Source organism: Rhinopithecus bieti, unplaced genomic scaffold (assembly GCF_001698545.2).
Source record: "Rhinopithecus bieti isolate Rb0 unplaced genomic scaffold, ASM169854v2 scaffold_19482, whole genome shotgun sequence".
NCBI lineage: Eukaryota > Metazoa > Chordata > Mammalia > Primates > Cercopithecidae > Rhinopithecus > Rhinopithecus bieti.
In genome coordinates this window covers 1807362-1832299 of record NW_016809768.1, presented here as the reverse complement: position 1 = coordinate 1832299, position 24938 = coordinate 1807362, and the positions used below count along the sequence as shown (strand labels likewise).

Here is a 24938-nt window from a genome sequence, read left to right as displayed (position 1 = left end):
GGAGGCCCCAGAAACGTGTGCTTGGGGAGAACCGGGTTGTTACCTTCAGCCCTGACTGCCCCAGGAGAGGCCTGGAAAGGAAATCACTGAAACGTCCAATAGAGGGCGCTGGTTAGAGGCTATGGACTGGCCGGTTGCTGGGAGTCCGAGGCGGGCGGATTGCCTGAGCTCGGGAGTTTGAGACCATCCTAGGCAACATGGCGAAACCCCATCTCTACTAAAATACACACAAAAAATTAGCTGGGCGTGGTGGTGGGAGCCTGTAATCTCAGCTATTCACGTGAATTGCTTGGACCCGGGAGGCGGAGCTTGCAGTGAGCTGAAGATAGCGCCACTGAACTCTGGCCTGGGCGACAGAGCAAGACTCTGTCTCCAAAAAAAAAGAAAAAAAAAAAAAAAAAAAAAAAGGGACCAAATGGGCCAAAAGAGCCAGAGCCAGGCCCTTGCATATGTTCTGTTTGTTCTGATTATGGAAAAGTGACCGTGATACAGTAATTTTTAAAAAGTCAAGGTACAGAGTAAAACATCTCTGCTAGTATAAAATGCAACACATGAACATATCATTTACCCATTTATATATACTGACGCATGCACAGAAACAATTTCTGGAAGGAACACAAACTATGACCTGTGTTGGAGCACAGTGAGTGGCGTCACCATCCAGCGCTCAGGGAGCGGAGGTCTCGTGAGATATCAGGTACCTGAGCAGTGATGTGCGGGAGGTGGCTTTCACTGTCTCTCAGGAGCTGCCCATGAGTGCCTCTTCGGAATTCTGTGTTCCGTGACATCACATGGGTAGCTGGGAATTGGCCAAGGTGGGAGTATTTACACCACGGAAATTGGCAAATGCTACAAATCAAGGTCCTCCCCACCACACATACCCACCCCCGGAGCTGGTTGCTAAGCCTTTACCACCACACCTGGAATAAAGTGTTCTGCTCTATAGAACCTCAAAGAGGACTTTGTGGTCACACGTATATGTGGAAAACGCTGAATATGGGACCTCAAACAGCCTCCGTGGGCTCAGTTCCCCCATCAGCATAGTGAAGCCTCCCAGAAGAGGTTGAGCAAGGAGGTCTAATGTAACTAATTGATTTTTACATGATACATATTTTGTTACTACGTTCTCAAGGACATCCTAAGGAAAAGACAATATTTTTAGTTAAAATATTTCATGATCGGGCGGGGCGCGGTGGCTCAAGCCTGTAATCCCAGCGCTTTGGGAGGCCGAGACGGGCGGATCACGAGGTCAGGAGATCGAGACCATCCTGGCTAACACAGTGAAACCCCGTCTCTACTAAAAAATACAAAAAACTAGCCGGGCGAGGTGGCGGGCGCCTGTAGTCCCAGCTACTTGGGAGGCTGAGGCAGGAGAATGGTGTAAACCCGGGAGGCGGAGCTTGCAGTGAGCTGAGATCCGGCCACTGCTCTCCAGCCTGGGCGACACAGCCAGACTCCGTCTCAAAAAAAAAAAAAAAAAATTTTCATGATCTATTTAGACCAATTTGCCTATAGAGTGTGTCATCCCCTCTAAAGCCATGATTAGAGCCATGATGCCCTCTAAAGCCATGATCTAAAGCCAGGGCAGTACAGCCACGAAGGGGTTAAGCATCCCCTAGCTAGGAGCTCCTAATCGTCTCCATCTTACAAAGGAACAGAATGAGGCGTCAAGAGGTCAGGAACCTGCCCAAGGCCACATAACTGTGTGAAAAGGCAAAATTGAGGCCTGAGCACCCCTGGAAATGTGAGTAGCTACATCCCTGGTTGAGTGATCTGAGCTCTGGCTTGGTGGGGTGCATGTGTGTACACATGCTGAACTTCAACCCGATGCAGCCGTAGATTAAAAAGCAAAGTGAAGCATCCCTGGCAAAGTCAGGAACACATCAAAGATGCAAATTATCACCACTGCCACTCATTACTATATGGAAGGGTCTAGCCAGTGCAATAGACAAGAATAAAAAGGGGTACAAATATTGGAACAGGAGAGAGAAACCCCACAAAAAAATCAACTGCACACTGATCACATCTGAAATTTTTGTGTCAGATAAAGGTTACCAATTTACAATACCAACTGATATTTGTTAAGCACCCAGGCATGCACTGCGGAAGGCACGTGCGAGCCCCACGTGAGCAAAAGTCTAAATCTTTCCAGAAGCACAGCAGAGACCTGAACAACAGGAGAGCTGGCCCGTGATCACGCACAAGACTGTATTGTGAAAATGTCACCTTGCCCTCCAGTAGCCTGTAAGTTCAGGACATTGGCAGTCAAAAGTCCAAATGGGATTTTCAAAACAACTCAAATAGATGATTCTAAAATTCATTTGGAAGAGAAAATGTGAAAAATTAGCTAAGAAAAAGTGGAAAATGAAGAACAACAAGGAAGAGCTCCCCACAACCGGTATCAAAACTAGAAAAATTAAGGTGAGGCGGTGTTGGAGCAGGAAGTAACAAATAGATCAGGCCGGGTGCAGTGGCTCAGGTCTGTAATCCCAGCACCTTGGGAGGCCGAGGAAGGCAGATCACCTGAGGTCAGGAGTTCGAGACCAGCCTGGCCAACATGGTGAAAACCTATCTCTACTAAAAATACAAAACTTGGACCGGCACGGTGTCTCACGCCTGTAATCCCAGCACTTTGGGAGGCCAAGGCAGGCAGGTCACGAGGTCAGGAGATCGAGACCATCCTGGCTAACACGGTGAAACCCCGTCTCTACTAAAAAAAAAAAATAAAAAAAAAAATAAAAATAACTTAGCTGCGCGTAGTCCCAGGTACTCCGGCGGCTGAGGCAGGAGAATGGCGTGAACCTGGGAGGTGGAGATTGCAGTGAGCAGAGATCAGGCCACTGAACTCCAGCCTGGTGACAGAGCGAGACTCCATCTCAAAAACAAACAAACAAACAAACAAACTAGGAGGGACAGTTGGCCAACCATTCAGGGACAAGTATCCTTAGACTCCTACCCTGCCACAGCAAAAATAAATTCCAAATAGGATTTATCTAGCAAATGCAAAATCCAAAAGTATTAGAAAATATGGCATATTTTAGAATTCTGGACTGAAGGAGGCTTGCCTCATCAAAATATAAAAATCAAAAGCTTAGAAGAATGGACAGATTTTGCCTATGTAAATATTATACAGTAAAACGCGTCATTTGTCTTTTCTTAAAGGTTTTTTTTCCCTCAGCACTGTGAGCAAGGCATCAGCAATAGGAAATACAAAGACTAGAAGAAAATAATACTTTGACAAATCTAGTCAGGAGAGCATTCGGTGAGGATACTTGCATGAAACCTTCAAAAAATCAATGCCATGGAAGGGGAGGTGGGTGTTGTAGAATAAGAGAGACTCAAATTTGGGCGCTGTGGTTCATGCCTGTAATACTGGTGCTTTGGGAGGTTGGGGTGGCAAGGTTGCTTGAAGCCAGGAGTCCAAGACAGCCTGAGCAACATAGCGAAATCTCATCTCTACAAACAAAAAATTTTTAAATTAAATATATATATATATTTTGAAATGGAGTCTCGGTCTGTCGCTCAGGCTGGAGTGCAATGGAGCAATCTCGGCTCACTGCAACTTCCACCTCCCCGGTTCAAGTGATCTTCTCACCTCAACCTCCTGAGTAGCTGTAATTACAGGCACCTGCCACCATACCTAAGTAATCTTTGTATTTTTAGTAGAGACAGGAGTTCACCATGTTGGCCAGGCTGGTCTCAAACTTCTGACTTCAAGTGATCTGCCCACCTCGGCCTCCCAAACTACTAGGATTACAGACGCGAGCCACGGCACCCAGCAAAATTTTCTTGAAAGAGAGACTAAAATCATAATAATCAAATGCAATTTATGAACTTTGATGGCTGTTTTTTTAAAGCTATAACATATGAAGCACCTGAGGAAATCCAAATATGGACTGGGAATTGAAAGCTACTGCAAAATTACTGATAATATTTTTAGGTGGGTGATGATTTCAGAGTAACCTAGTCACATGTCTTTATTCTCAGAAGATGCGTGAAGGGTTTGGAGTGATTCAACCACACACAACCATAAAATATTAGTGACCGTTGAATGTAGGTGAAGCGTATACAGGCGTTCACGTGCTATTCTTTTAATTTTCCTGTATATTTAAATTTGAGAAATAGATTTCACCAGATAAGGTGTGATGCTAGAATGGGATTTATAGAAGCTATGACAGTGAATAACAAAATAACCCACCATCCTACCGAAGTGCTAGAAAATTACCAGTGCCCCTGAGTATTTCTCCCGTAGAGGTAACCGCTATCTTGAATGCTGTGCTAATTGTTCCCTTACTTTTTTTTTTTTTTTTTTTGAGACAGAGTCTTGCTCTGCTGCCCAGGCTGGCGTGCAGGGCGCCAAGATCATGCCACTGCACTCCAGCCTGGGTAACAGAGAGAGAGACTCTGTCTCAAAAAAAAAAAAAAAAAAAGGTGTAGCTTGAAGAGTGAAGAACTGTTTTGCTGTGAAGAGACTGGGCATGGTGGCTCACGCCTGCAATCCCAGCACTTTGGGAGGCTGAAGCTGGAGGATCTCTTGAGCTCAGCAGTTTGAGACCAGCTTGGGCAACATAGTGAGATGAGACCCTATCTCTACTAAAAATTAAAAAAAAAAAAAAATAGCCTGGTGTGGTGGTGCGCACCTGTAGTCCCAGCTACTCAGGAGGCTGAGATGAGATGATTGCTCGAGCCTGGGAGATCAAGGCTGCAGTGAGCTGTGATTGTGCCACCACCTGAGTGACAGAGGGAGATCCTGTCTCGAACTAAAAATAAAAAAGCCAGGAAGAGAGGCAAATTGTATTTATTCACAATCAGGGCTGGGTGCAATGGCTCACGCCTGTAATCCCAGCACTTTGGGAGGCCAAGGCTGGTGCATCACCTGAGGCCGGGAGTTCAAGACCAGCCTGGACAACAAGGCGAAACCCCGTCTCTACTGAAAATACAAAAAATTAGCCAGGCATGGTGGTGTGTGCCTGTAGTCCCAGCTACTCGAGAGGCTGAGGCAGGAGAATCGCTTGAACCCAGGAGGTGGAGGTTGCAGTGAGTTGAGATCATGCCAAAGCACTCCAGCCTGGACGATAGAATGAGACTCCGTCTCAAAAAACAAACAAAACAAAACAGATTTGGCCATTTCTTGCTTTATATATTTGACAAAATTCCTAATACTTTTGTATTCCTAATTTTTTTTGTATAGTACACTTGAAATATAATGAAATAAAATTATTTCAAAAATTAAAGGTTTGTGTAATTATTTTAATGCTAATACTTACAAAGTGCCAAGATTATGCATTTTTCAATGATTACACTTATGATTAAAAAAGATTGAGATTTCAACTTTAAAATACGTGAGTGGATACATAATTTTTCAAACTCTTTTAGGGAGTCCATGAGGGGCGAGTTGAAAGACCATAGACCTAGGGAAACTCTTGCACACTAGAAAAGTGTATGAGAACATTCCTGGCAGCCTGGTTGGTGATGGCAAAAACTGGAAACTCAAATTGTGGTGCATTCTGGAAAGTACAAATGAATGAACTCCATTCAGTAACACACGACATGGACATGTCTTGGAAAATCTGTTGAATGTAAAAAGAGAATGATTCCAGTTTTATAAAGCTCAGAAATAAGCAAAAGTACTTGTTATGTGTAATAACTAAACTATCTTTTAAAAAGTAAGGGAACAGGCAGGGGCTTATGTCCATAATCCCAGCTCTTTGGAAGGCTGAGGCATGAGAATCACTTGAACCTGGGAGGTGGAGGTTGGAATGAGCTGAGATCGTGCCACTGCACTCTAGCTTGGGTGACAGAGTGAGATTCTACCTCAAAAAAAAAAAAAAAAAAAAAAATTATACCAGCTGATAACTTGATTACTTCCTCTTCCATGTCATTGAGCACAATGCATTGAAAACCACCTGACTTGCAATGAGTTTATAAAGCAATCACTAGTCATTCACTTTTTCAATTCTGACATCAATATCTCTCAGTGCACCTACATCTGACAGTCTAGAACTTTCTGCAACCTGCAGTGATATATCAAAGAAAAGATTTAAGCATGGGGAAGGGAAAATAGGAAAATCATCACTTGTGAAAGGGAAGTGGAAAAGGGGAAATGTAGAGAAGAGGACATTTGGAAGTTTGTCTGAATAGATTCCTGAAGACCGTCAGTTTCTTGCAACTCCTTGGAAAATCATTGTGTGTATCTGTTTGAAACCATTGTTCTAGAATACATCCCTAAGAGTAGAGCTGCTGTGTGGTAGGATATGTGTGTGTTCGACTTCACAGTACAAAAGCCAAACTGCTTTCTTAGGTGGTAGTACAAATTGACATCCTCACCAACTATGTATGAGAGTTCCAGGTACTCTACATCTTTGCCACCACTTGGTACTGTCAGGCTTTTTCATCTTTGCCAATCTGATGAATGTATAATCGTGTACCATGAATAAATAGCTTTAGTTTGAATTTCTCTGATTACAAATGAGGTTGAGCATATACTCATAAATGTACTTGCCAAGCATAGTTTCTCCTTTGTGAAATCCCTGTTTATAGACTTTTTCTTTCCTATTTTATATGGACTAATTTGTTCCTTTGTCATGAGTAGCTGTTCTTTATCATTCTTTAGACCAATCCCTTGCAAATATTTTCTTCTAGTTTGTGGCTTTTTTTTTTTTTTTTTTTATTTTTTTTTTGTGTTTTTTTTTTTTTTTTTTTTTTTTTTTTTTGCCCTCATTTGATGAACAGTGTCTTTACAACCTGTTTAAGAAATCCTTTCCTTGGCCGGGCGCGGTGGCTCAAGCCTGTAATTCCAGCACTTTGGGAGGCCAAGACGGGCGGATCATGAGGTCAGGAGATCAAGACCATCCTGGCTAACACGGTGAAACCCTGTCTCTACTAAAAAATACAAAAAACTAGCCGGGCAAGGTGGCGCCTGTAGTCCCAGCTACTCTGGAGGTTGAGGCAGGAGAATGGCGTAAACCTGGGAAGCGGAGCTTGCAGTGAGCTGAGATCCGGCCACTGCACTCCAGCCTGGGCAACAGAGACAGACTCCGTCTCAAAGAAAAAAAAAATAGATAATCCATTACCTCTGTCATAAATCAAGTTTCCAGAGATGCATGGGGTATATATATTGGCCCTTTCCTTCTATTTCCTTACCTGGTTTCTTCATTCCCATGTCAATGCTACACTTTCTTCCTTAAGAGAACTTTACAAGTCTTTTTTTTTTTTTTGAGATGGAGTCTTGCTCTGTCGTCCAGGCTGGAGTGCAGTAGTGCGTTCTCAGCTCACTGCAAGTTTCACCTCCCGGGTTCACACCATTCTCCTGCCTCAGCCTCCCGAGTAGCTGGGACTACAGGTGCCCACCACCATGCCTGGCTAAATTTTTTCGTATTTTCAGTAGAGACGAGGTTTCACCGTGTTAGCCAGGATGGTCTCGATCTCCTGACCTCGTGATCTGCCTGCCTTGGCTTCCCAAAGTGCTGGGATTACAGGCGTGAGCCACCACACCTGGCTGATTTCTGGCAGGATATTTAATCCTTCATCATCTTATCTTCCTCTTCTCATGGGTCAAGGCTATTCTTTTTTTTTTTTTTTTTTTTGACAGTTTTGTTCTTGTCACCCAGGCTGGAGTGCAATGGGGCAATCTCGGCTAACTGCAACCTCCACCTCCCAGGTTCAAGCAATTCTCCTGCCTCAGCTCCCAAGTAGCTGGGATTACAAACATTTGCCACCAGGCCCAGGTAATTTTTTGTACTCTTAGTAGAGATGGGGTTTCACCATGTTGGCCAGGCTGGTCTCAAACTCCTGATTCACCTGCCTCAGACTCCCAAAGTGCTGGGATTACCGGCCTGAGCCACTGTTCCCAGCCAGGTCAAGGGTATTCTTAACCCAAGCTCCTCAAATGTCTTCATGGGGTTTTTTGTGGGAATAACTGACATGCTTATGACATTGAATCTTTCTGCCCCAAACTGTGGTGTCTCTCTCTAGCTGGTCTGATGTTCTTTCATGTCTCCAAAAAAAAGCTATAATTTTCCTATGTGCTTTGTATTTTGTTGGTTTCAAATATATCTTTCATTAATACACTTTGACTTTCCCCTTCTTCATCCTATGCCTTTTATTTATTTTTCTTATCTTATTGCTTTGCTTAGGATATATAGTAACAATGCTGAATAAAAGTAATAGTAGTTTTCCTATTTTCTTTTTAATAAGGCTAGTCAAGGGAAGCAGTGAGAATGGAGAAGGAACAAAATAATCTGTAACTCATTGTGATCGATTAGTTGTAAACACCACTGCACTCAGACCAGCCCATTACTGTTTTTGATAGTAAAGTATATTGCTTATTGTTTAACAAATATAAAATAGACTGAGAGAACATTTTTGCTCTACCTCCTGAACACAGATCCCTTGTCTCTCTTATCTTGTGCTGCCTCCCCAACCCCCCAAAGATTATCTGGCTTGGAAGGGCACAGTGGTTTATGCCTGTAATTCCAGCACTTTGGGAGGTGAAGAGGTGAGGATTGCTTGAAGCCAGAAATTTGCCATATGGCTGCACTTCAGCCTGGGTGACAGAGTGAGACCCTGTCTCTAAGAAAGGAACGAAACAAAACATTACCTGGCTCCTGGGTCATGGTGGATGCTCAATGAATGTTTATTGATTTAGTGAGCAGATGTATTTCTTCCAGCCACAGATGAGTGTCCGTCTAACTGTACCATTTCAGTGTCTGGTCTTAAAATTTTGATATTTCATTTTGGTTTTAATGTTTATCTTTTGAGTTTGAACAATTTTATATGTTTATTAAAAAAAAGTGCCGGGCCGCCGGTGGCTCAAGCCTGTAATCCCCACACTTTGGGAGGCCGCGAGACAGGGCGGATCACGAAGTCAGCGGAGATCGAGACCCATACCTGGTCTACGCAGGTGAAACCCCGTCTCTATAACAAAATACAAAAAACTAGCCGGCGGCGCGAGGATGGCAGGCGCCCTGTAGTCCCAGCTACGTCGGCGTGACGGCTGAGCAGGCGAGAACTGGCGTAAACCCGGGAGCGGCGGAGCCTTGCCAGTGAGCTGGAGATCGCGGCGCCCATTGGCACTCCAGCCTGGGCGCGACAGAGCAAGACTCTGTCCTCAAAAAAAAAAAAAAAAAAAAAAAAAAAGCGAAAAGAAATGTCACCTGTGCTCCTAACTCCACTAAATGTCTCTCCTGTATCCGGCTTGAAATAAAAATTAAAATTATTTGCAGAGCCTCCAAACCTCCCCATGATTAAACATGATTATGTGTCTGGCTACCTCTGTGAACCCATCATTCATCCCTCTCCTCCTTGCCCAATTTACCCAGTTACATTAGTCTCATTGCCTGTCCCTCTGCCTGGAATGTTCTTCTCCCAGATCTGTGCATTTCTTAAGCCCTTGCTTCTTTCTTTCTTTCTTTCTTTTTGAGACACCGTTTCGCTCTGTTCCCCAGGCTGGGGGTGCAGTGGTGCAATCTTGGCTCATTGCAACCTTCACCTTCCAGGTTCAAGTTATTCTCCTGCTTTAGCCTCCCGAGTAGCTGGGACTACAGGCACATGCCACCATGGCCAGCTAATTTTTGTATTTTTAGTAAAAATGGAGTTTCACCATGTTGGCCAGGCTGGTCTTGAACTCCTGACCTCCAGTGATCTGCCCGCCTCAGCCTCCCAAAGTGCTGGGATTACAGGCGTGAACCACCATGCCCGGCCCCTTGCTTCTTTCAAAAAGTTACCCAATAGTCAGCAAGATGGTCCCTGACCTCTTCATCTAAAATAGCCCCTTCCACTCCCTACCTCCTTACTGTGCCTTATTCTCCTCCCTATCAGTTACATGTCTTCGTAATACCTGACGTTATATTACATATCACCTGTTGGTTTGTTTTGCGTCAGCCTCACCCCATAGAATGCAAGCTCCATCCGCAAGACCAGAACGGTATCTGACAAGTCATGACTGCCCCACATATGTTTGTGGAATCGGTGTGTTTGCTTTTCACCTTCCACGAACCATGCCCTTTCCCAATTTTCTTTCTCTTTCATTCTACCTCTTTATGTAGAAACATACTAATTCACCTTATCGTGTTTCTGACAAGCATTTTTCCCAATTGTTCCTTGTATTTTTCATTGTTTTTTTATCTTTGGAATGCACAGAAACCTCTGTTTTTTATGTAGACAGCTTTGCTATTCTTCCCTTGTATCCTCCCCACACAGCAGATAATGATCCAGCTAATCCTCTTTCATAGTTTTAAAGGTTGCCTTTTATACACTGAATACTTTAATCCATCTGTAATTGATCTGTGGCAAGGTGGGAAGTGAAGATTGTTCCACCTTTTCCTCCAATTAGCCAGTTTTTCCAAATATCATATATGCAAAACAATTTTTCCTTTTCCACAAATTTGGTTTGTGGAACCAAATCAAAGAGGTTTCCTTATCACAGATTAAATTTTCACCTATTCTAGAGTCTATCTCTGAGTTACATCATCTGTTGATTATATAATGTAATCTTATGAGCACCAGCCCTGCAGCCAACCTAGCTGGGTTTAAATTCCGGATCTACCAATGGTGCTGTGTGACCTTGCGCCAGTTCTTATTTTCTCTGTGCCTTGGTTTTGCAAAATGTAGATGACGATAATAGAAAATTGCCATTTCCTAGCCCTCAAAGTCATCAAATACCAGCAATTCTGTATGGTTAAAGGTAATACCTACTTCCTAGGGTTGTTGTGAGCTTCAAGGTCAAATGCTAGAAAGAGTCCATCGCCCACGCACAAGGGGCAATCACTCCTCTTGAAGCAAGTGCCCCTCTTCATGATGTGTCTCTTTAAAAATTCTCCAGCTGAATTCTTATGTTTATTCTCCCAGATGTGCTTTAGAACCATTTGGTGAAGCTTCCAAGATAACTCTACTGGGATCTGATTGGGATTGCATTTAACTAATAAATGAGTTTGGGGAGTGCTGACATCTTTGCAATTCTTGTCCTCCCACCCCATGCCCACTGGTCTCCCTGGTGACTCCAGTCTCCTCTGAGGGCCCCAGCAGAGTCGGTTTCATGTGCTCTGGAAGGGAAAGGAAGGGAGAAGGTGGACTGCACTGAACATCTGGAACCACTACCAGCCTGCATCTGGAGGGTCTAACACAGGGCTGCGCAAGGAAGGGGGCTCATCTTATTAAATCAGGATTTTCAGACTAAGGCATCTCTGTCAAGTAGGAATCATGTCAATGAGAAACTTTCCAGAAAACCTCATCTAATTCCTCCAGCTGGAGCACTGCAGTGCCAGGGTGCAGGCAGGCTGTGGGCTTAATGTGCTGAATTACTCAGAAGTTGTAGACTTGCCCTCACCAAGGACTTCGCTAAATGACTCCAAATTAGACTTCCTCCTTAGCTGTCAGGTGGCTGAGGCTGGGTAATGTGGGGAGGAAGGGTTATTATTATTTTTTAAAATGTATCATCATCATCATCGTCATTATCTACTATTCATTCATTCATCTTGAGAAAGCATTGCAAAGGCCTGTGGGGTTAGCAGCCACCTCAAGAGCTCTGGGTGGCCAGAGCAGATCCCCAGGAAGGCCCTCATGTCCCTGAGACAGACCAGAGGGTCCTGAGCCCAAGGAAGTGGCCCTTGAACCAAAAACGTGCTGTCCAACCTTGGCAGAGGAGAGGTGCCTTGAGAAAAGAGGGAGGGCTCTCTGCACAGAACTGGCCACTGCCAGACCTGAGGACTCGCCCTGCGTTTGGTGTCAGCTATGAAGCCCAGGTGCCAGGTCGGTGTCAGCTATGAAGCCCAGGTGCCCACAGGGCAGGGATCCCTCAGCCACTGCCCAGCTCTGGTTGGCTGCAATCACTGAGCTCAAATGGGCAAAATCACCCCGAGCTTCAGAGGCAGAGTGAAGACCCCCAGGGAAGTAGGACCGCCAGAGCCCAGAGGGCATCTGAGGGGAGGAACCGGTGAACTTGGAGGCCTCTAGGCAGAGGGCATGGAGTTCCAGGTGGCCAGTCTGAGTGAGGCCTGAATGCAAACCCTGTTATGTTGACTCCAGGCCATGGGGACCCAAAGCATCTCCACTGCAAAGTCATTCCCTGGGGTGATACCTGCTTATCCCACAGCCTCCACCCAGGGATCCCTGGCCCTGAGCACCTTTCTCATCCACGCTGGGGATGAGGCCCCTGTGTGAACTCAGGGCATACTGGTCTCCCCACACTGGGTTCTACCTGTCTTCCCCGTGGGTTCTGAACCCCTGAGGGCATGTACTGCAAACAAGCACCTGTCAGTCCCTCATGCCTAGCACAGTGCCAGCAGAGGACACTTAACTGGGGACAGGTCTGCTTTCCTCTGGGGCACTTTTGGCTGTCACATGACAGGGTGCCCCTCTGGCATTCATGGGCAGTCCCACACCACAAAGAATTATCCTGTGCCAGTGCCCACAGCCCCGGTGGTAAAGCCCTGCCTGGAGGTGGTGTAGGGGTAACCGGAGGACAGCCCCCAGATCCTCTATATGGCTGCCACGCACTCAGGACCAAGGGCACCGCCACAGTCCACCCAGCTCACCCCCGGTGGCCTCTCCTTCGCTGCAGGCCTGCTGGGGGAGAGAGTAATTAGAGGCAGAATGGAAATCTCCTGACTTCACAAATGTGACTTTGCAAAATGAGGTGGGAAGACAAATCTGTCTTCACTACTATTCATTAAAGAAAGTCCTTTATAAACCCCAAATTAACAATTTCTCATTTAAAGATGGGCGATTATCATTCTTTTCTGGCAATCTGTAGCTTTCAAAATGCTGAAATGTGAAAATTACTGGGGGAAAAATTCCAGCTGTGGTCACAGAAAATGGAAATCCGCTTCAAGACAACTGATAAACATACTTGAAATGATCAATAACCTCAGGTTCAAAAGTAATGCTCACATATATATGTGTGAAGTGACTGCTTTGGTAATAGAAACGCTCTGCGTGATCACATTAAGGTCAACATTCCGCATCCAGGCGGCTCGGAGCCCCAAGTTACCGGAAAATCAAATGATTCATCTGGCAGGATCTTACCCAGCTTGGAGATTCTTTGACTAAGGATGGTGACAACACAGGGTTGAAATTCTTACCTTAGGTTTTGCAATGCTTGGGTTCCTGCCATCTTTCTAACTAATCCACCAGGCACCTCTGAGGGAGGTGGGTGACCCTGTGCAAAGGAGGAATTGTGCAAATACTAGGAATGGAAAAGGCCTTTCTGAAATGACACTTCATTGTTCATAATTGACACCTTCACTGAGACCTCCCCTGCCAGGACTAAGAATAAGACAGGGTCTGAATCCTGCCTCTGCCCCAGGCCAACCCCAGGGACCCTCTGCCTCTGGATCTAGGATATCAAACTAGGTCCAATAAGACAGAACATGAAGATAACTGAGACCCTCTGGTTTTATGGGGGAAACTGAGCAGAGAGGGTCTATATGGGTTAAAGAGGTGCGTAGCCGTCCTACGGAAGCACCTCTGGGTCAGCAGCCCACAGCGCCATCTCCTTCCACAGACCTCAGGCTCCTCAGGTGGAGGGCACCAGCAGAGGATCTGAAGCCTGTTTGCCAAGTGAGTAAAGAAGATGCTACTATGAATTCCAAACCATCTCCACAAAGGACTGGACTGAATGACATGGCCTTAAAGTGTGGCAAGACAGACTTGGGCTGAGCAGGTGGAGCGGCTGTCATGGAAGAATCTGAACCAGACGCAGCAAACCCTAACCAAGGGAGAGCCACGCAGGAGGACTGCCCTGGAGGCTTGTTTCTCTTCAGCCTTCAGCAGAAGAGCCAGCCTCTGCGTGGGTGGCGATAGAAACGGTGGCTGATGGTGACCGGCACTCACTGTGTGCCCAGCTCGGCAAGGCACCCTTTGCTTGCATTGGACCAGCTGAGGAGGAAACTGAGACTTGGAGAATTAACCACCTGAGGATGGAAAGTCAGGTGGTCTGAGTTCAAAGCTGTGAATCTAGCCCTGAGTGGGCTGCTCGTGTGGGTGTGATGTTATCACGCACTTCACCTCTACTACACCATTCCCCTCCCCCAGAAACCAAGCTGTCTGGAAGACACCTGTGCCCTAGAAGCAACCGGGAAGCGCAGGTTCCGCTGTGTGGAGTGGTTTGATCTGGTTAGCTAAGGGGAGCCTCCACTAGGAGCGGAGGCCTCTCTGGCCTCTGGACACAGCTGTGCACCTCTCCCACAAGTTCTACCCAACTTCAAATAAAGATGATGAACTCGGCTGAGAAGAGAAGAAAAATGAAAACTTGAAACAAGAGCAAACATCGCAGCTTCCCCCAAGCACTGTCCGGTATCCACCAGCAGGGGTGGTCAAAACTCTGGCTCTCCTCTCTCCCAGGACGGGCGTCCATTGTTCCGCCCTTCCCCCGCAGGCAAGGGGCTCTGCCTTGGCCCCCGACCCTGGAAAGAAGTCAGTGCCAGTGGCCTTGGCTCAGAACCCAGGGCTTGCGGAGGGGATGAGGTCAGGATTTGGAGGGATCCAGGCCAGTTCCCGCTGCAAGTGCGGCCCAGCCAGAGTCCCCTGCCCGGGCTGGCTGCTCTGTCTGCAGAAGGGGACCCTCACCCTTGCCTCTGGGCGGCTGTGCCATACTGGAGGGCAGGTAAGGTGCTGGGTGCAAGGACACCTCTTTCTCGTTTCTATCGCATCCCAGGTCCCAGATGGCATGGTGGGAGAGGTGCCTCGGAAACTGCCACGCAGAGCCACCAAGCATGGCTTCTGACAGTCTGGACTGCACACACCTCTGCACGCTCCGAGGCCCGGCCAGGCTGGGGTGGGGTCTGTCCTTCCTTTCTTTCCTTCCTCCGCCTGGTCAGGCTCGGCTTTTGTTATTCAGAGCCGGGTGCCTCTCTCTTCCTGGGGTCAGGCGGCCACTTCCAAACCCTCATGGCGCTCAGCTCTCTGCCGGGTCCCCGCCGAGCCAGGTGCATGGGGGAAGTCGGATGGGGGGCGGGGAGAAGGGGAACGCGAGAAGGTGGGGGTAGGAGATCTGTGTCCTCCCAGGCCCGGGCCTGGGGGCCCGGCCGCTAGCGGTCAGGCTTAATAGGATCAGGTCTGTGTAATCCCATTTCAGCCATTGTCATTCAGGAGGCCGCGGGGCTGAAGCTGGGGGGCCCGGCCCTTTAGGGCGACGGCGGCCACACCAGAGATGCACCGGCATGACAAAGGCCGTCAGGGACCCAGTGGCGGTGAAATAAAGAGATGAAGGCTTTGGGGTGGGTGCCCGGAGTGACGTCCGCCCCCCTCCCCCGGGCCCGGCCCTGCCTCAGGCTTTCGCCTAGAGCCCAGGCCGCTCTCGAGCCGTGGGCGCGCCCTCGGGGCTCGGTCCCCGGTTTGTCTCAGGCCCCCGGGAGTATCAGGAGAACAAGGTCGCCCGAGATGGGCCGCCGCGCCCCGCTACGGCCTCCCTGCCTCCTTGAGTGTCTAAGCTGCCAGGCCGGTAGCGCAGCCGGACCTCCTGCCTGTCTCCCTCGAGGCCCACGGGGTGCACGACTCCCTGGCGGCCTACCCCTGGGCTACCCTGGCCTCGGTTTCCCTAGCCCTAGCCTAGCGTGTGGCGCAGCTCTGGGCCGCACATTGGCGTCCTTCCGAGTGCCAGTTCCAGAGAGAGGATGAGGGTGTGCCCGACTGCGGCATGAAGGGGATGGGCTGGGGGGGGCGCTGGGAGTCAGTTTAGGAGGAGAGAGAGAGAGAGAGAGAGAGAGAGAGAGGAGAGAGAGGCAGAGAGAGAGAGAGGAGAGAGAGGCAGAGAGAGAGAGAGAGAGAGAGAGAGAGAGAGAGAGAGAAAGAGAGAGAGAGAGAGAAAGAGAGAGTGTAGGGGCGCCTGGCAGTGGAGGCTAGGGCGTCGATGGTGGACTGCGTAGGTGGTGAGCTGGAACAGCCCATAGGCCAGACCCGGAAGAGCTCTGAAGTCCAGGTGGGGGTGGGAGCAGTGTGAACTGCGGAGGGGGTCATCCCAGGGACAGAAAGGGTGGGGGGTGCTCCATGCGTTGGAGGTTGGGGGTATGTGGGGAGAGCTCAGAGGCCAAACCCTGGCAGTGGGGGGAAAGTGGACTGCAGGATGCCGGGTGGGAGTCACAGACAAGAGTGGTGGGGGGTGCGGGAGTCCTCTAGGCAGAGGGGAAAGAATGGGGGAGGGGCTTCCCGCCACGGAAGGGATACACTGTGAGAAGGAGCAGTCCACAGGGGCGGACTCAGGGGCACAGGGACAGTTCAGCTTTGCTGGGTGCCTGAGGGCAGCATTTTTGGCTGAGCCAGTGGGGTCTGACCCTTGGCTATTAGGAATGTGGAGAAACTCGGCAAAGCAGGGTTGGACGTGAAAGGGAATGGCACACGCACACACACACTCCCACTGTCACCTGCTCACGCCCACACATACTCAAGCACTTGCACACCCGTCCACACGCGCACGCTCACATCCCTGCTCAGTACAGAGCCAACTCCGTGGAGACCGAGGGAGGCGCTCACGGGGACCTTTTTGAGTTCAAGCTGGAAAATCTGAGCGGGTTCCAGGGCAGCAGCACCAGGCACTGGCAGCCAGGACCTGGGTCAAGGGGCAGTCTCTCCCTAACCCTAACCCTAACCCTAACCCTAACCCTAACCCTAACCCAAGCCATGATCCGCCATTGGTCCCCCAGTCCAAAAAGCCTGGATCCTTCCGCGGCTCCAAAATGCGTGGGCCTGTCCCCCTGCCCCAGCCGAGCAGAGCTTGCCGACTGCAGTGACAGTGTGCTGCCTGCCTCCCAGGCCCCCTGTGCCAGCCAGGCCTCAGTGCAGCGCTGCCGGGAGACTCGGTGCAGTCACTCCAGTCCCGCCTGTCCAGGGGAACTGCGGCTTGACCTTTCCCCAAAGCCACGGAGGGCAGGGGGGAAGTCAGCTTAGGCCCCCACCTCTGAACTGTTCAAATAGGCAATCAATTTTTATGATGTAATTTATAATTTACGCAGGTTGTCTTCATACATATGGTGTTGCTTTTGTGCGTCGGTGTTTCAGGTGCTTTATTACTCTGCCGGTGTGATTTGCATTCATGTTGGGTTACCAAGATCATATTTCTCCTGTTTACACCATAAGGGCCTAAAATGAAGATTAATGCCACCTCCCTTCATCCAGGCTGTCCCTGTAGAACCCCGACTTTAGCTTCCCCCAAGACCCCAGAGCCCTGCTACCCTGGAACTGGGCCCTGAGCACTGCACTGAAGCTGCCTGGGAGGCCCTAGTGGCCAGAAGGTCAGAGCAGGCCACCTGCTCTGGCTGTGCATGCTTGGGCAGATGCCTGGGGTCTGGGGACAGAAATAGGTGTGTGCACTGGAGCCTCCTTCCCTGGGAAGCCACAGCTGGGCTTAAGTGTGCCACACCGCCACTGAAGTCCAGCCGGGGGAAGAAGAGGGCCCCAAGTGGTCTCTGCTGCCAGTGCTGCTGAATGCGTGGGCTCCAGCCACTTGGGACTAGGAAGGCCCTGAGGTGAGAACCAGAGGGTGATCTAGAGGCTCCTGAGGCCGGAGAGCTAGCAGGTCACTCCTGGCTTTTAGTGCACCTAGAACCACCTGTCATGGGGCATAACACGCGGCTCTGTTCTGGACAGGTCTGGGGCTGGAGGGAGCAGCCTCGGAGGCCCTGTGTGAGTGTCACCAGACACAGCTGAAATAATTAAGCCCATTAAGCTCAAACAAACAAGACGGAGAGGGTGCTGACCCCGACAGAAAGGGTTCTTGGAATGCAGGTACCAGCGATGTGCCCAGGCTGGTACAAGCATCCAGGCTGAAGGCCAGACCTACAGACAGCCATAGAGTCAGGATGTCCTCTGAGGCAAACCCAGGCTCAAAAAAGCCTGCAGGGCCACTCCCTGCTCTCCATTTAGCTGACAAGCCATCTGTGAAAGAGCCACCCAGGGGGCTGAAGACAGGAGGCAAAGGCTGGATGCACAAGCATGCACTAAATCTCGAAAATTCCAGAGCAGGTTGGGATTTGAGCAGCCTCCAGTGCAGGTGGTCTTGGCTGCTGGGAAGATAGTCCTGGGATCCTCCTGGAAGAGGAAGTTGCTTGATGCCCAGGACCAAGCTAAAGAGGGCCCTGCCCCACGAACTGGGAGATGGCTGCGGATTTTCAGCATACCTTTGGTTCTCCACGGGGGCAGGGGTGTCTGACTTGCCAGGGAGCAAGGGCAGTCACTGGGTGGAGTGACTGTTCCTGTGGCCCTCCTCCGACCTCTGCCTAGGTCGGTGGCTGCGGGGTGCAAGCAGCCCTGAGGCATGGCAGTGCATGGCTAGGGGCGCAGGTCCAAGGAGCTCCCAAGCGTAATTATTTGATCTGCAGATGTAAGTGGAATTTATTGTAACAACAAATATAGTGATGTCAAAACCCAACCTTGGATTAAAGCCGGCAGCCAAAGGGGAAGTGTATTAATTTCTAACAGCATCTCAGGCCAGAGCCTATTAGAACAAGCTATTCTTCAGGCCCCCCCATCAGAATTAATCATTGGGAGTTAATTTGAAGCGCAGACAAGTTGCTGTTAATTTAGTGCAGGGAGGACGGGATGGAATAAAAAGCGGAGGTGCTGGCCGAGCCTCGTGGGTCTCATTAATCAGCCAGCTGAGACGGCCTGGCTTGATTACAATTTGCAAAAAAATTCATTAGGGCCCGGGCGATTGACAATTTTTCTCTCTGCCTGTGATGTGACTCATTAGGCAGCCAAATGAAAGCCATGATGACGGCCATGATGACAGCGGCCATCAAGCGCCGCTTGTTTATCTTCCTCCCCTCGGCCTGTCTCCCGGGCCTTGGCCTCCCTGCCGGGCTCTCGGGGGCGCCCCGGCGCTCAGGGGTTGGGGAGGTAGGGGGTCAGCACCCCGAGGAGCAGGAGGGCGGGCGGCGTCGGCCAGCTCGAGCCCTCTCCTCCTCTTGTCTCCATAGGGCGAGGACCTCGAGGCTGGGAGGGCCCGGAGCTCGGTCCCAGGAGCGGGACTTCCTGACGGCAGCCTCCAGTTCCTAGTGGGTTTCGCTTTCCCGCCGGGTTTGCGCGGTCAAGGCTTCCAGTCCCTCTGCCCCTCAAGCCTGCCATGGGCTTTTGGAGAAGGCAGGTGGGGGTTACACTTGTTACGGTGGAAGGGGATGTCGGGGGCACTCCAGGATCTGCGGGGAGTCCCAGGGTCTCTTCCCCCGACCCGCAGTGCTGGCGGGGCAGAGGCCGCAGCTCCTCCACCTTCCCGGCTAAACTCTTCGCCCCCAGCCACGGGCAGACTGGCACAGGTGTGTGGGTCGGGGAACGACGTCCCTGCGGGCCTCGAATGCTGCAGCAGCGTCGTGTGGCCAGCGGGGACCTGCCCCGAGCAGATGGCGCTCACCGGCGACCTGCGCTGTGCGCGTCCTGGCAGGTGGGATCCGGGCCTTGCGGCCCCCGCGCCAGGCCAGGGCACGACCCGGGAGCCATCCCCTCCCTGTCAGGCTTCGTGGCGCTGGGCGGGGCGCGGCCAAGAGCCTCTGCAGCTCTCGGCGCCCCGCAGAGCCGGCCGAGGCCCTCGGAGGACTGGCCCTTCTATTTTACTGGGCTCAAAAACCAAGCCCGGGCCATTTTCTGCCACCGGAACTGTTGGGAACGCGGCGGAAAGGGTGACTCGGTCGCTCCCAGCCTTCACCCTGCGCCTGAAGTTTGGGTGGAGGTCTTGGTCCCCAGGCCCCTCCAGCGTGGGGAGGTGACGGCCTGTAAGTAGTAAAAATTAAGTCAATATTAGTGTTAACCCATGGCGGGCCGCGCTTCCCCTTCTTGGGCTGAGAACCACGCAGAGGGCCTAGCGCCGCTGCACTGCAGCGGCTTCCCGGCCTCCCCTCCTTCCCCCACTCAAAAGGCTGAGGCTGGCGAAGCCCCGGCTTCTCTCGCGCTTCGGGCTGCTGGCTTGGTGGCACCACGCTCACCCTCTCTGGCCCGCTGCACGCCCCTGGGCGCCCGGGGTCTGTCCGCCGCAGCCTCCCGCGGGCCAGACCGCAGTATCTGGCGGCGCGCTTCTGAGTCCGGCAGGGAGCTCGGGGCTCTGAGCGCAGGGTCGGGGGTGGGACAGGAGTGGGCTTGGGGACCAGGCACGCCCCACCGAGTTGGGGAGGCGCGCAGCTCCCCGTCCCTTGCAGACCGACTCCCAGCTCCCTGCGTAGCCTCTCCCCTTTTCCCCCTTTGTAGTGCGGGATACTGGGGCGTCCTTGGGGTGGGGCGGTGGCCGGGTCCCGCCCCCTCGACCCCGCCCGGAAGGGGAGGTGCAGCGGCCGCGGGCGCTCCAGCCCGTCTCCGCCTCCCACTGAGGGCTGCCGGGAAGCCGGCTGGGCTCGCTGGGTTTTTGCTCCTGTCGCCAGATAACGCCCGGAGCCTGATTTATGGACCCTCACTCTGCCAGCAGGCGAGCACCGCTTCTTTTCGGGCCGGAGATATTTGTAAAGGAAAGACGTTTCCTTCCTGGCTGTAGTCGATTTGGAGCATCAGGAGTTTGTGCAAAGCCACCAATACCCGCACTCGCTCGCCTCCTCCGGGCACCCACCTCCTCCTCTGGCAGAAGTTTGCCGGCCTACTAGGTATCGATTAGGCTGTGCAAAAGGGGGATATAGATTTCTAAGGTGAAAATTAGGTTTTCGTAAATTCGTAAACCTATCGGCGCTCTTGCCCTCCTATTTTAAACCTGGTAAAGTGCCGGGTGGCTCAAGTCCAGGCTGCCTAAGGAAACAGGTTTCAGGGGATGTTTCTCCAGTACTGGTCCCAGACCAGTTGCCCGGCCACACCCTGGCAGTGCCCGGGACATTCAAATTCTGGACACACTTATGAGGCCCAGGGATTGGTCTTTCTCCCCCCCTCTCCTTTTTATTATTCACAAGACTGAAATTGTTTAAATGTCATAACTTATAAGAAAATAAGCTACACTCAAATAAATTAACACAACAGAGACGTGCTTCACATGGCTCAGATAGGATAGGCAACCCCAGGGGAAACGAAAGCCAGGCAAAACCAAAGCAAAGCAAAGCGAATTTCCAGGCTGCCTAACAATGTCTGCTTTTCAGTCAACTCAAAAAGCCAGAACACAAACCAAAATCAGTTTAAACCCCAGCGCTTGTTCTTGGGTTTCACGTTTACCTTTGGAAAAGTATGGAAAGGTGGCTGCTAACGGCACATATTACAGCAGAGGTTTTGTTTTCTTCTGGAATGAGTGGAGAACATGACTGGGTAATTAAGTCCTATAACTTTCAAAATACTGCAGCTGAGATCCAGTCTATAGAGATATTTATGTACAAAGTAGGATAGTATAATAAATATTTAGCGTGTCTTCTGGTGTGGCTGTAAGCCCCTTCAAAAGCAGTCTTTTAAGCCCATTTAGTGAATATATTCTCAATTTGCTTAGGATGGCCGCAATTGGGCTGTGACTTTGTTGCTTCAAACACAGTGGAGTCCACCATGGGTCCCCTTGGGTGCGGGGGCTTCTCCAGGTGGGTGCCAGGCCCTGGCCCTTCTGGACCCTCAGGGCCGGGCCTGCTCTAGCTGCTGATGCTGACTTCTGATAGCGAACCTGCTGACGTGGACGGGGATGGGGACGACGATCTTAGGGTTCCGGGAGGGCTCCCCTGTCTTGGAATTGGCATTGCCCGCCTTCACTCGTTTCCACTTGGCCCGTCGGTTCTGGAACCAGATTTTCACCTGCACCTCGCTGAGTTTGAGGGCGTGGGCGATCTGCGAGCGCTCGGTCAAGGAGAGGTACTTTTTGCAGTGGAACTCCTTCTCCAGCTCCAGCAGCTGCTCGCTGGTGAAGGCAGTCCGCCGCCGCCGGTTCTTGCCCGTAGACGTGGTGCTACCCGCCGCGCCGCTGCTCGGCGGGGTCTCCTCCAGTGTGTGGCCCGGGTCTTCCTCCTTGTGAGCTGCCTGGCCAGTCAGATTGTCATCCGAGCTGTAGTCCACATCGCTTTCCAGCGAGAAGCTCTCCTCCTTGCCCTTCGGGTCGTCTTCCACCTTTGACTCGTCTTTCCCTTGCCCTCGGACAGCCCCGACTGAAAGCAAAACCAAACGGCATTTTATTACATTTCGCACACTGGCCTTCTTTTCTCCTTCCCACTGTCACTTGGGCATTCCGTGCCCCCCTCCCGCCCCCCGCCCTTTAGCGGATTGTCTTTCTATGACATTAACACATTGTGATTTCCTGGCCTTTGAGGGGTAGAGGAGGGGTGGGGGGAGCGTGAGAAAGCTCAAAGGAGAGGAGGCAGTACAGGCGACGGCCCTTCGCCCAGAACCATCACTCAAAGGGTCGCCATGCCTCCCCCGCACCCTCCCAGCCTCGGCAGCATGGGAGAAGTAGCAGGAGGCGCGAGGCCCAAGAGATTACCCGCTTTGTCCCTGGGGTGGGGGCTGGTGGAGGACTGATGGGGGGATTCAGGATCCATCCTGCCTCCCCCACCGTGAAAATTCAGTGAACCTCAATTGCTTCCTAACCGGAGTGGAAGCGTAGGGACGTGCAGATCCCAGACCGTCTTTTTTGAGACAGACAACATTGGTCAAAGGGATGTTTTGTGGCCTTAGAAGTTCCCACCAGACACCCCCAACACACACACACAGACACACAGCCTCCCAGCAATCCGTTCTCCCGGAAAGTAGCAAGACCAGCGAAGGGGTTTAAAAAGTCTGAGCGCCCCTGGGCACACGCACGGCTGAGACGCTCAGCCCAACTCGTCTCCCCTAGAGGCTGCAACCTACCCAGGATCCCAGGTCACCACGGAGCGGTAGAGGCGGACTCGGCCAAACGCATCGTCAGATAGATACGCGGCCCAGGGCAGCAGCTGGTCGCTGGGCGCTAAATGCCCCCCCGAGACCTCGCTTGTTGCGTGGCTCTGAATGTCCCCCGGAGGCCCAGCGGCACAGCCGGGCCTCATCCTCCAGCTCCTCCGGTGGGGGTCGAGCAGGGGCGCGGCCTCGCCCCTTGGTCTCCCGCGGGAACCCGGCGCTGGCCCGCCCCCGCCTCCTCCCGCCCCCGAGTCCCGGCTGCGCGCGCCGCCGACTCACCAAGCGAAGCCTGCACCGCCTCGGCCGCGGAGAAGGCGAGCAGCGAGCCCTCTTTGGCCAGGAAGCCTTTGCCGTCCTCCGCGTCAGCCTGCAGCGCCTCCGCCTTGTCGAAGTTACCGCCGCCGGGCAGCGGCTGCGGCGCGAACTTGCGGGCCGCTGCCGCCTCCTGGTGCTGGGGCGACGCGGAGAAGCCGCCGGGGAGCGTGGCCATGAGCGTAGAGGTGAGCGCCATGCCCTGCGCCAGGCTGGAGCAGAAGCCGGTGGGCAGGCTGGGGATCTGGTGGTGAGGGTGTGCGGGCGGCAGCGCTGGCTGCAGCGCGGCCTGGGGCAGCGCGGGCGGCGGCGGCGGCGGCGGCGGCAGCACTACCGGCCGGTAGGGCATGAACATGGGGTAGCCGGTGTAGACGAAATGGCCTGGGCTGGGCTGCGGCGGGCTGCCGATCAGCGAGTCTATGCTGAAGGCGGTGCTACTCCCCAGCGGGCGCTGCATCATCATCAGCGACGGCGGGAACGCTGCGCTCATAGACGCGCTCGGGAAAGGCCAGCGAGAGGCGAAAAGTCCCCGCGCCGCGCCGCCGCCGGGAAGCCCGCCGGACGCCGGGAGCACGGCCGGGAGTGTCGGGCAGGGGCCGAGCGGAATCCGGAGAGCAGAAGCCTCCGCCCCTCAGTCCTGGGCCCGCTGCATGCCCGGCGGGTGCAGGGGGTGTGCGGGGTGAGACCGTGCGCCCCGGAGTGGAGAGGACGCCCGGGCCCCGCGGGCTCCCCGGAGCCCCCGTCCGCCGCTTGCCCGTCGGAGCCCGCGCGCGTCGCGGGTGCGGCCCTAAGCCCCGGTAAGCTGCCGTCCGTCCGTCCGTCTGTCTGTCCCGCCGTCCGTCGCCTCCCGCAGGCCGCTGGGGAGCGCGCGAAGCCGGCGTACTTGTCTCCGGCGGGCGCCGCCAGCACCTTTAAATCGCGCTCCTCTTTCTCATTCACATTTTGCCTGCCGCCTGGCCCGACTCGCCTCACGTGGGGCTGGGCGCCGCTGGCCATTGGCTGAGCGGGGAGGGGGTGGGGCGAAAGCGGGGCCCCGCCCTTTCCACCCAAGCTGGCCGCGAACGGGCTGCGGGCGCCACCGTCGGAGGCGCGCGGGCCGGGGAGCGGGAGCCTGAGTGCCTAGCCCGCGCCGCGCAAACCTGAGAGGGGCGGATGGCACCTCCAAGACTCGGACCTTGGGGCCCTGCAGCCTTGTCGAGGCCGCCTCGAAGGGCAGCCTCCGGGGCTCGCACCCCCGCGGCTGGGCCGGGGGCGCTTTATTTCTTTTACTGTATTTGTCCTGGAACCAACCTGCCTGCGGTTCGCTCCAGCACTGGGTGCTCCGGCTGCGCCTGGGGTCCGGGCCAGGATCCTGGAGTTGGGGACAGGGTCCTACCCCTCCAGAGCCACCCCCGGGGCGAAGGCTGGGAGCAGGCAGGCCCTGCTCGCTGCCGGGAACCCGCCGGGTTGCTCGCTGCTGGTCTGCGCTCCAGGTGGGGCGGGGAGGCTGCTGCTTCCCCCATCCCGGGCTGGGCTTTCCCGTGAGCGATCCCGTCTCTCATTTTTCATGACATTCTTAATCATCGCACCTATTTACACACTTTGCCAGCGCGCACCAAAATAACAACCACGATAATTATGATAATAAAGAGAGTCCTTTATCTGCTCCATCCTCGGGGAGGAAGGGGGGAGTTGCTGCGCCTCCAGATTGTGTAACGTGAGATTATCCTGATGAAAGCTTTATGATGTTTGCTCAAATAAAAGCTGCGTTTTGTAAATAGGCGCTAATTAAGCACGTTGCGAACGCAGGGAGTGCTCACCCTGGCGCCGCCGCCCAGTTTCCAGCGCGAGGACTGGAGGGCGCGCGGTTCCTCTTTGCTGACTGCGGGATGGAGCCGGTCCCCTCAGGA

General features: G+C 52.5%; 1 protein-coding gene across 4 annotated transcripts; it reads right to left on the bottom strand.

Annotated features, from left to right (window-relative positions):
• Positions 1 to 19598: 19598 nt before the first annotated feature.
• On the bottom strand, positions 19599 to 23772 carry GBX2 (gastrulation brain homeobox 2). Of its 4 annotated transcripts, none has more exons than XR_001888825.1 (3): positions 23017 to 23772; positions 21106 to 22010; positions 19615 to 19695 (listed from the first exon to the last, which is right to left on the bottom strand). XR_001888825.1 is itself a non-coding variant. In XM_017890383.1 (3 exons), the coding sequence occupies exons 1-3, from the start codon at positions 23537 to 23539 to the stop codon at positions 21902 to 21904; spliced, it is 669 nt and encodes a 222-aa protein (XP_017745872.1). In that variant the 5' UTR covers positions 23540 to 23772; the 3' UTR covers positions 20810 to 21901. The 4 variants fall into 4 exon arrangements, 2 of the variants coding, with proteins under 2 accessions (XP_017745872.1, XP_017745871.1); XM_017890383.1 differs by lacking the exon at positions 19615 to 19695 and adding an exon at positions 22711 to 22747 and having other exon boundaries at positions 20810 to 22010; XR_001888826.1 differs by lacking the exons at positions 21106 to 22010; positions 23017 to 23772 and adding an exon at positions 19908 to 20200 and having other exon boundaries at positions 19599 to 19695.
• Between the last annotated feature and the right edge of the window lie 1166 nt (positions 23773 to 24938).

Excerpts from the sequence above, each read along its gene's own strand:
- GBX2 (XM_017890382.1), bottom strand. The coding sequence starts at position 23,539 with ATGAGCGCAGCGTTCCCGCCGTCGCTGATGATGATGCAGCGCCCGCTG. Across the intron at positions 22,011-23,016 it reads GGCGGTGCAGGCTTCGCTTG|TCGGGGCTGTCCGAGGGCAA; the intron begins GTGAGTCGGCGG and ends TTTTGCTTTCAG.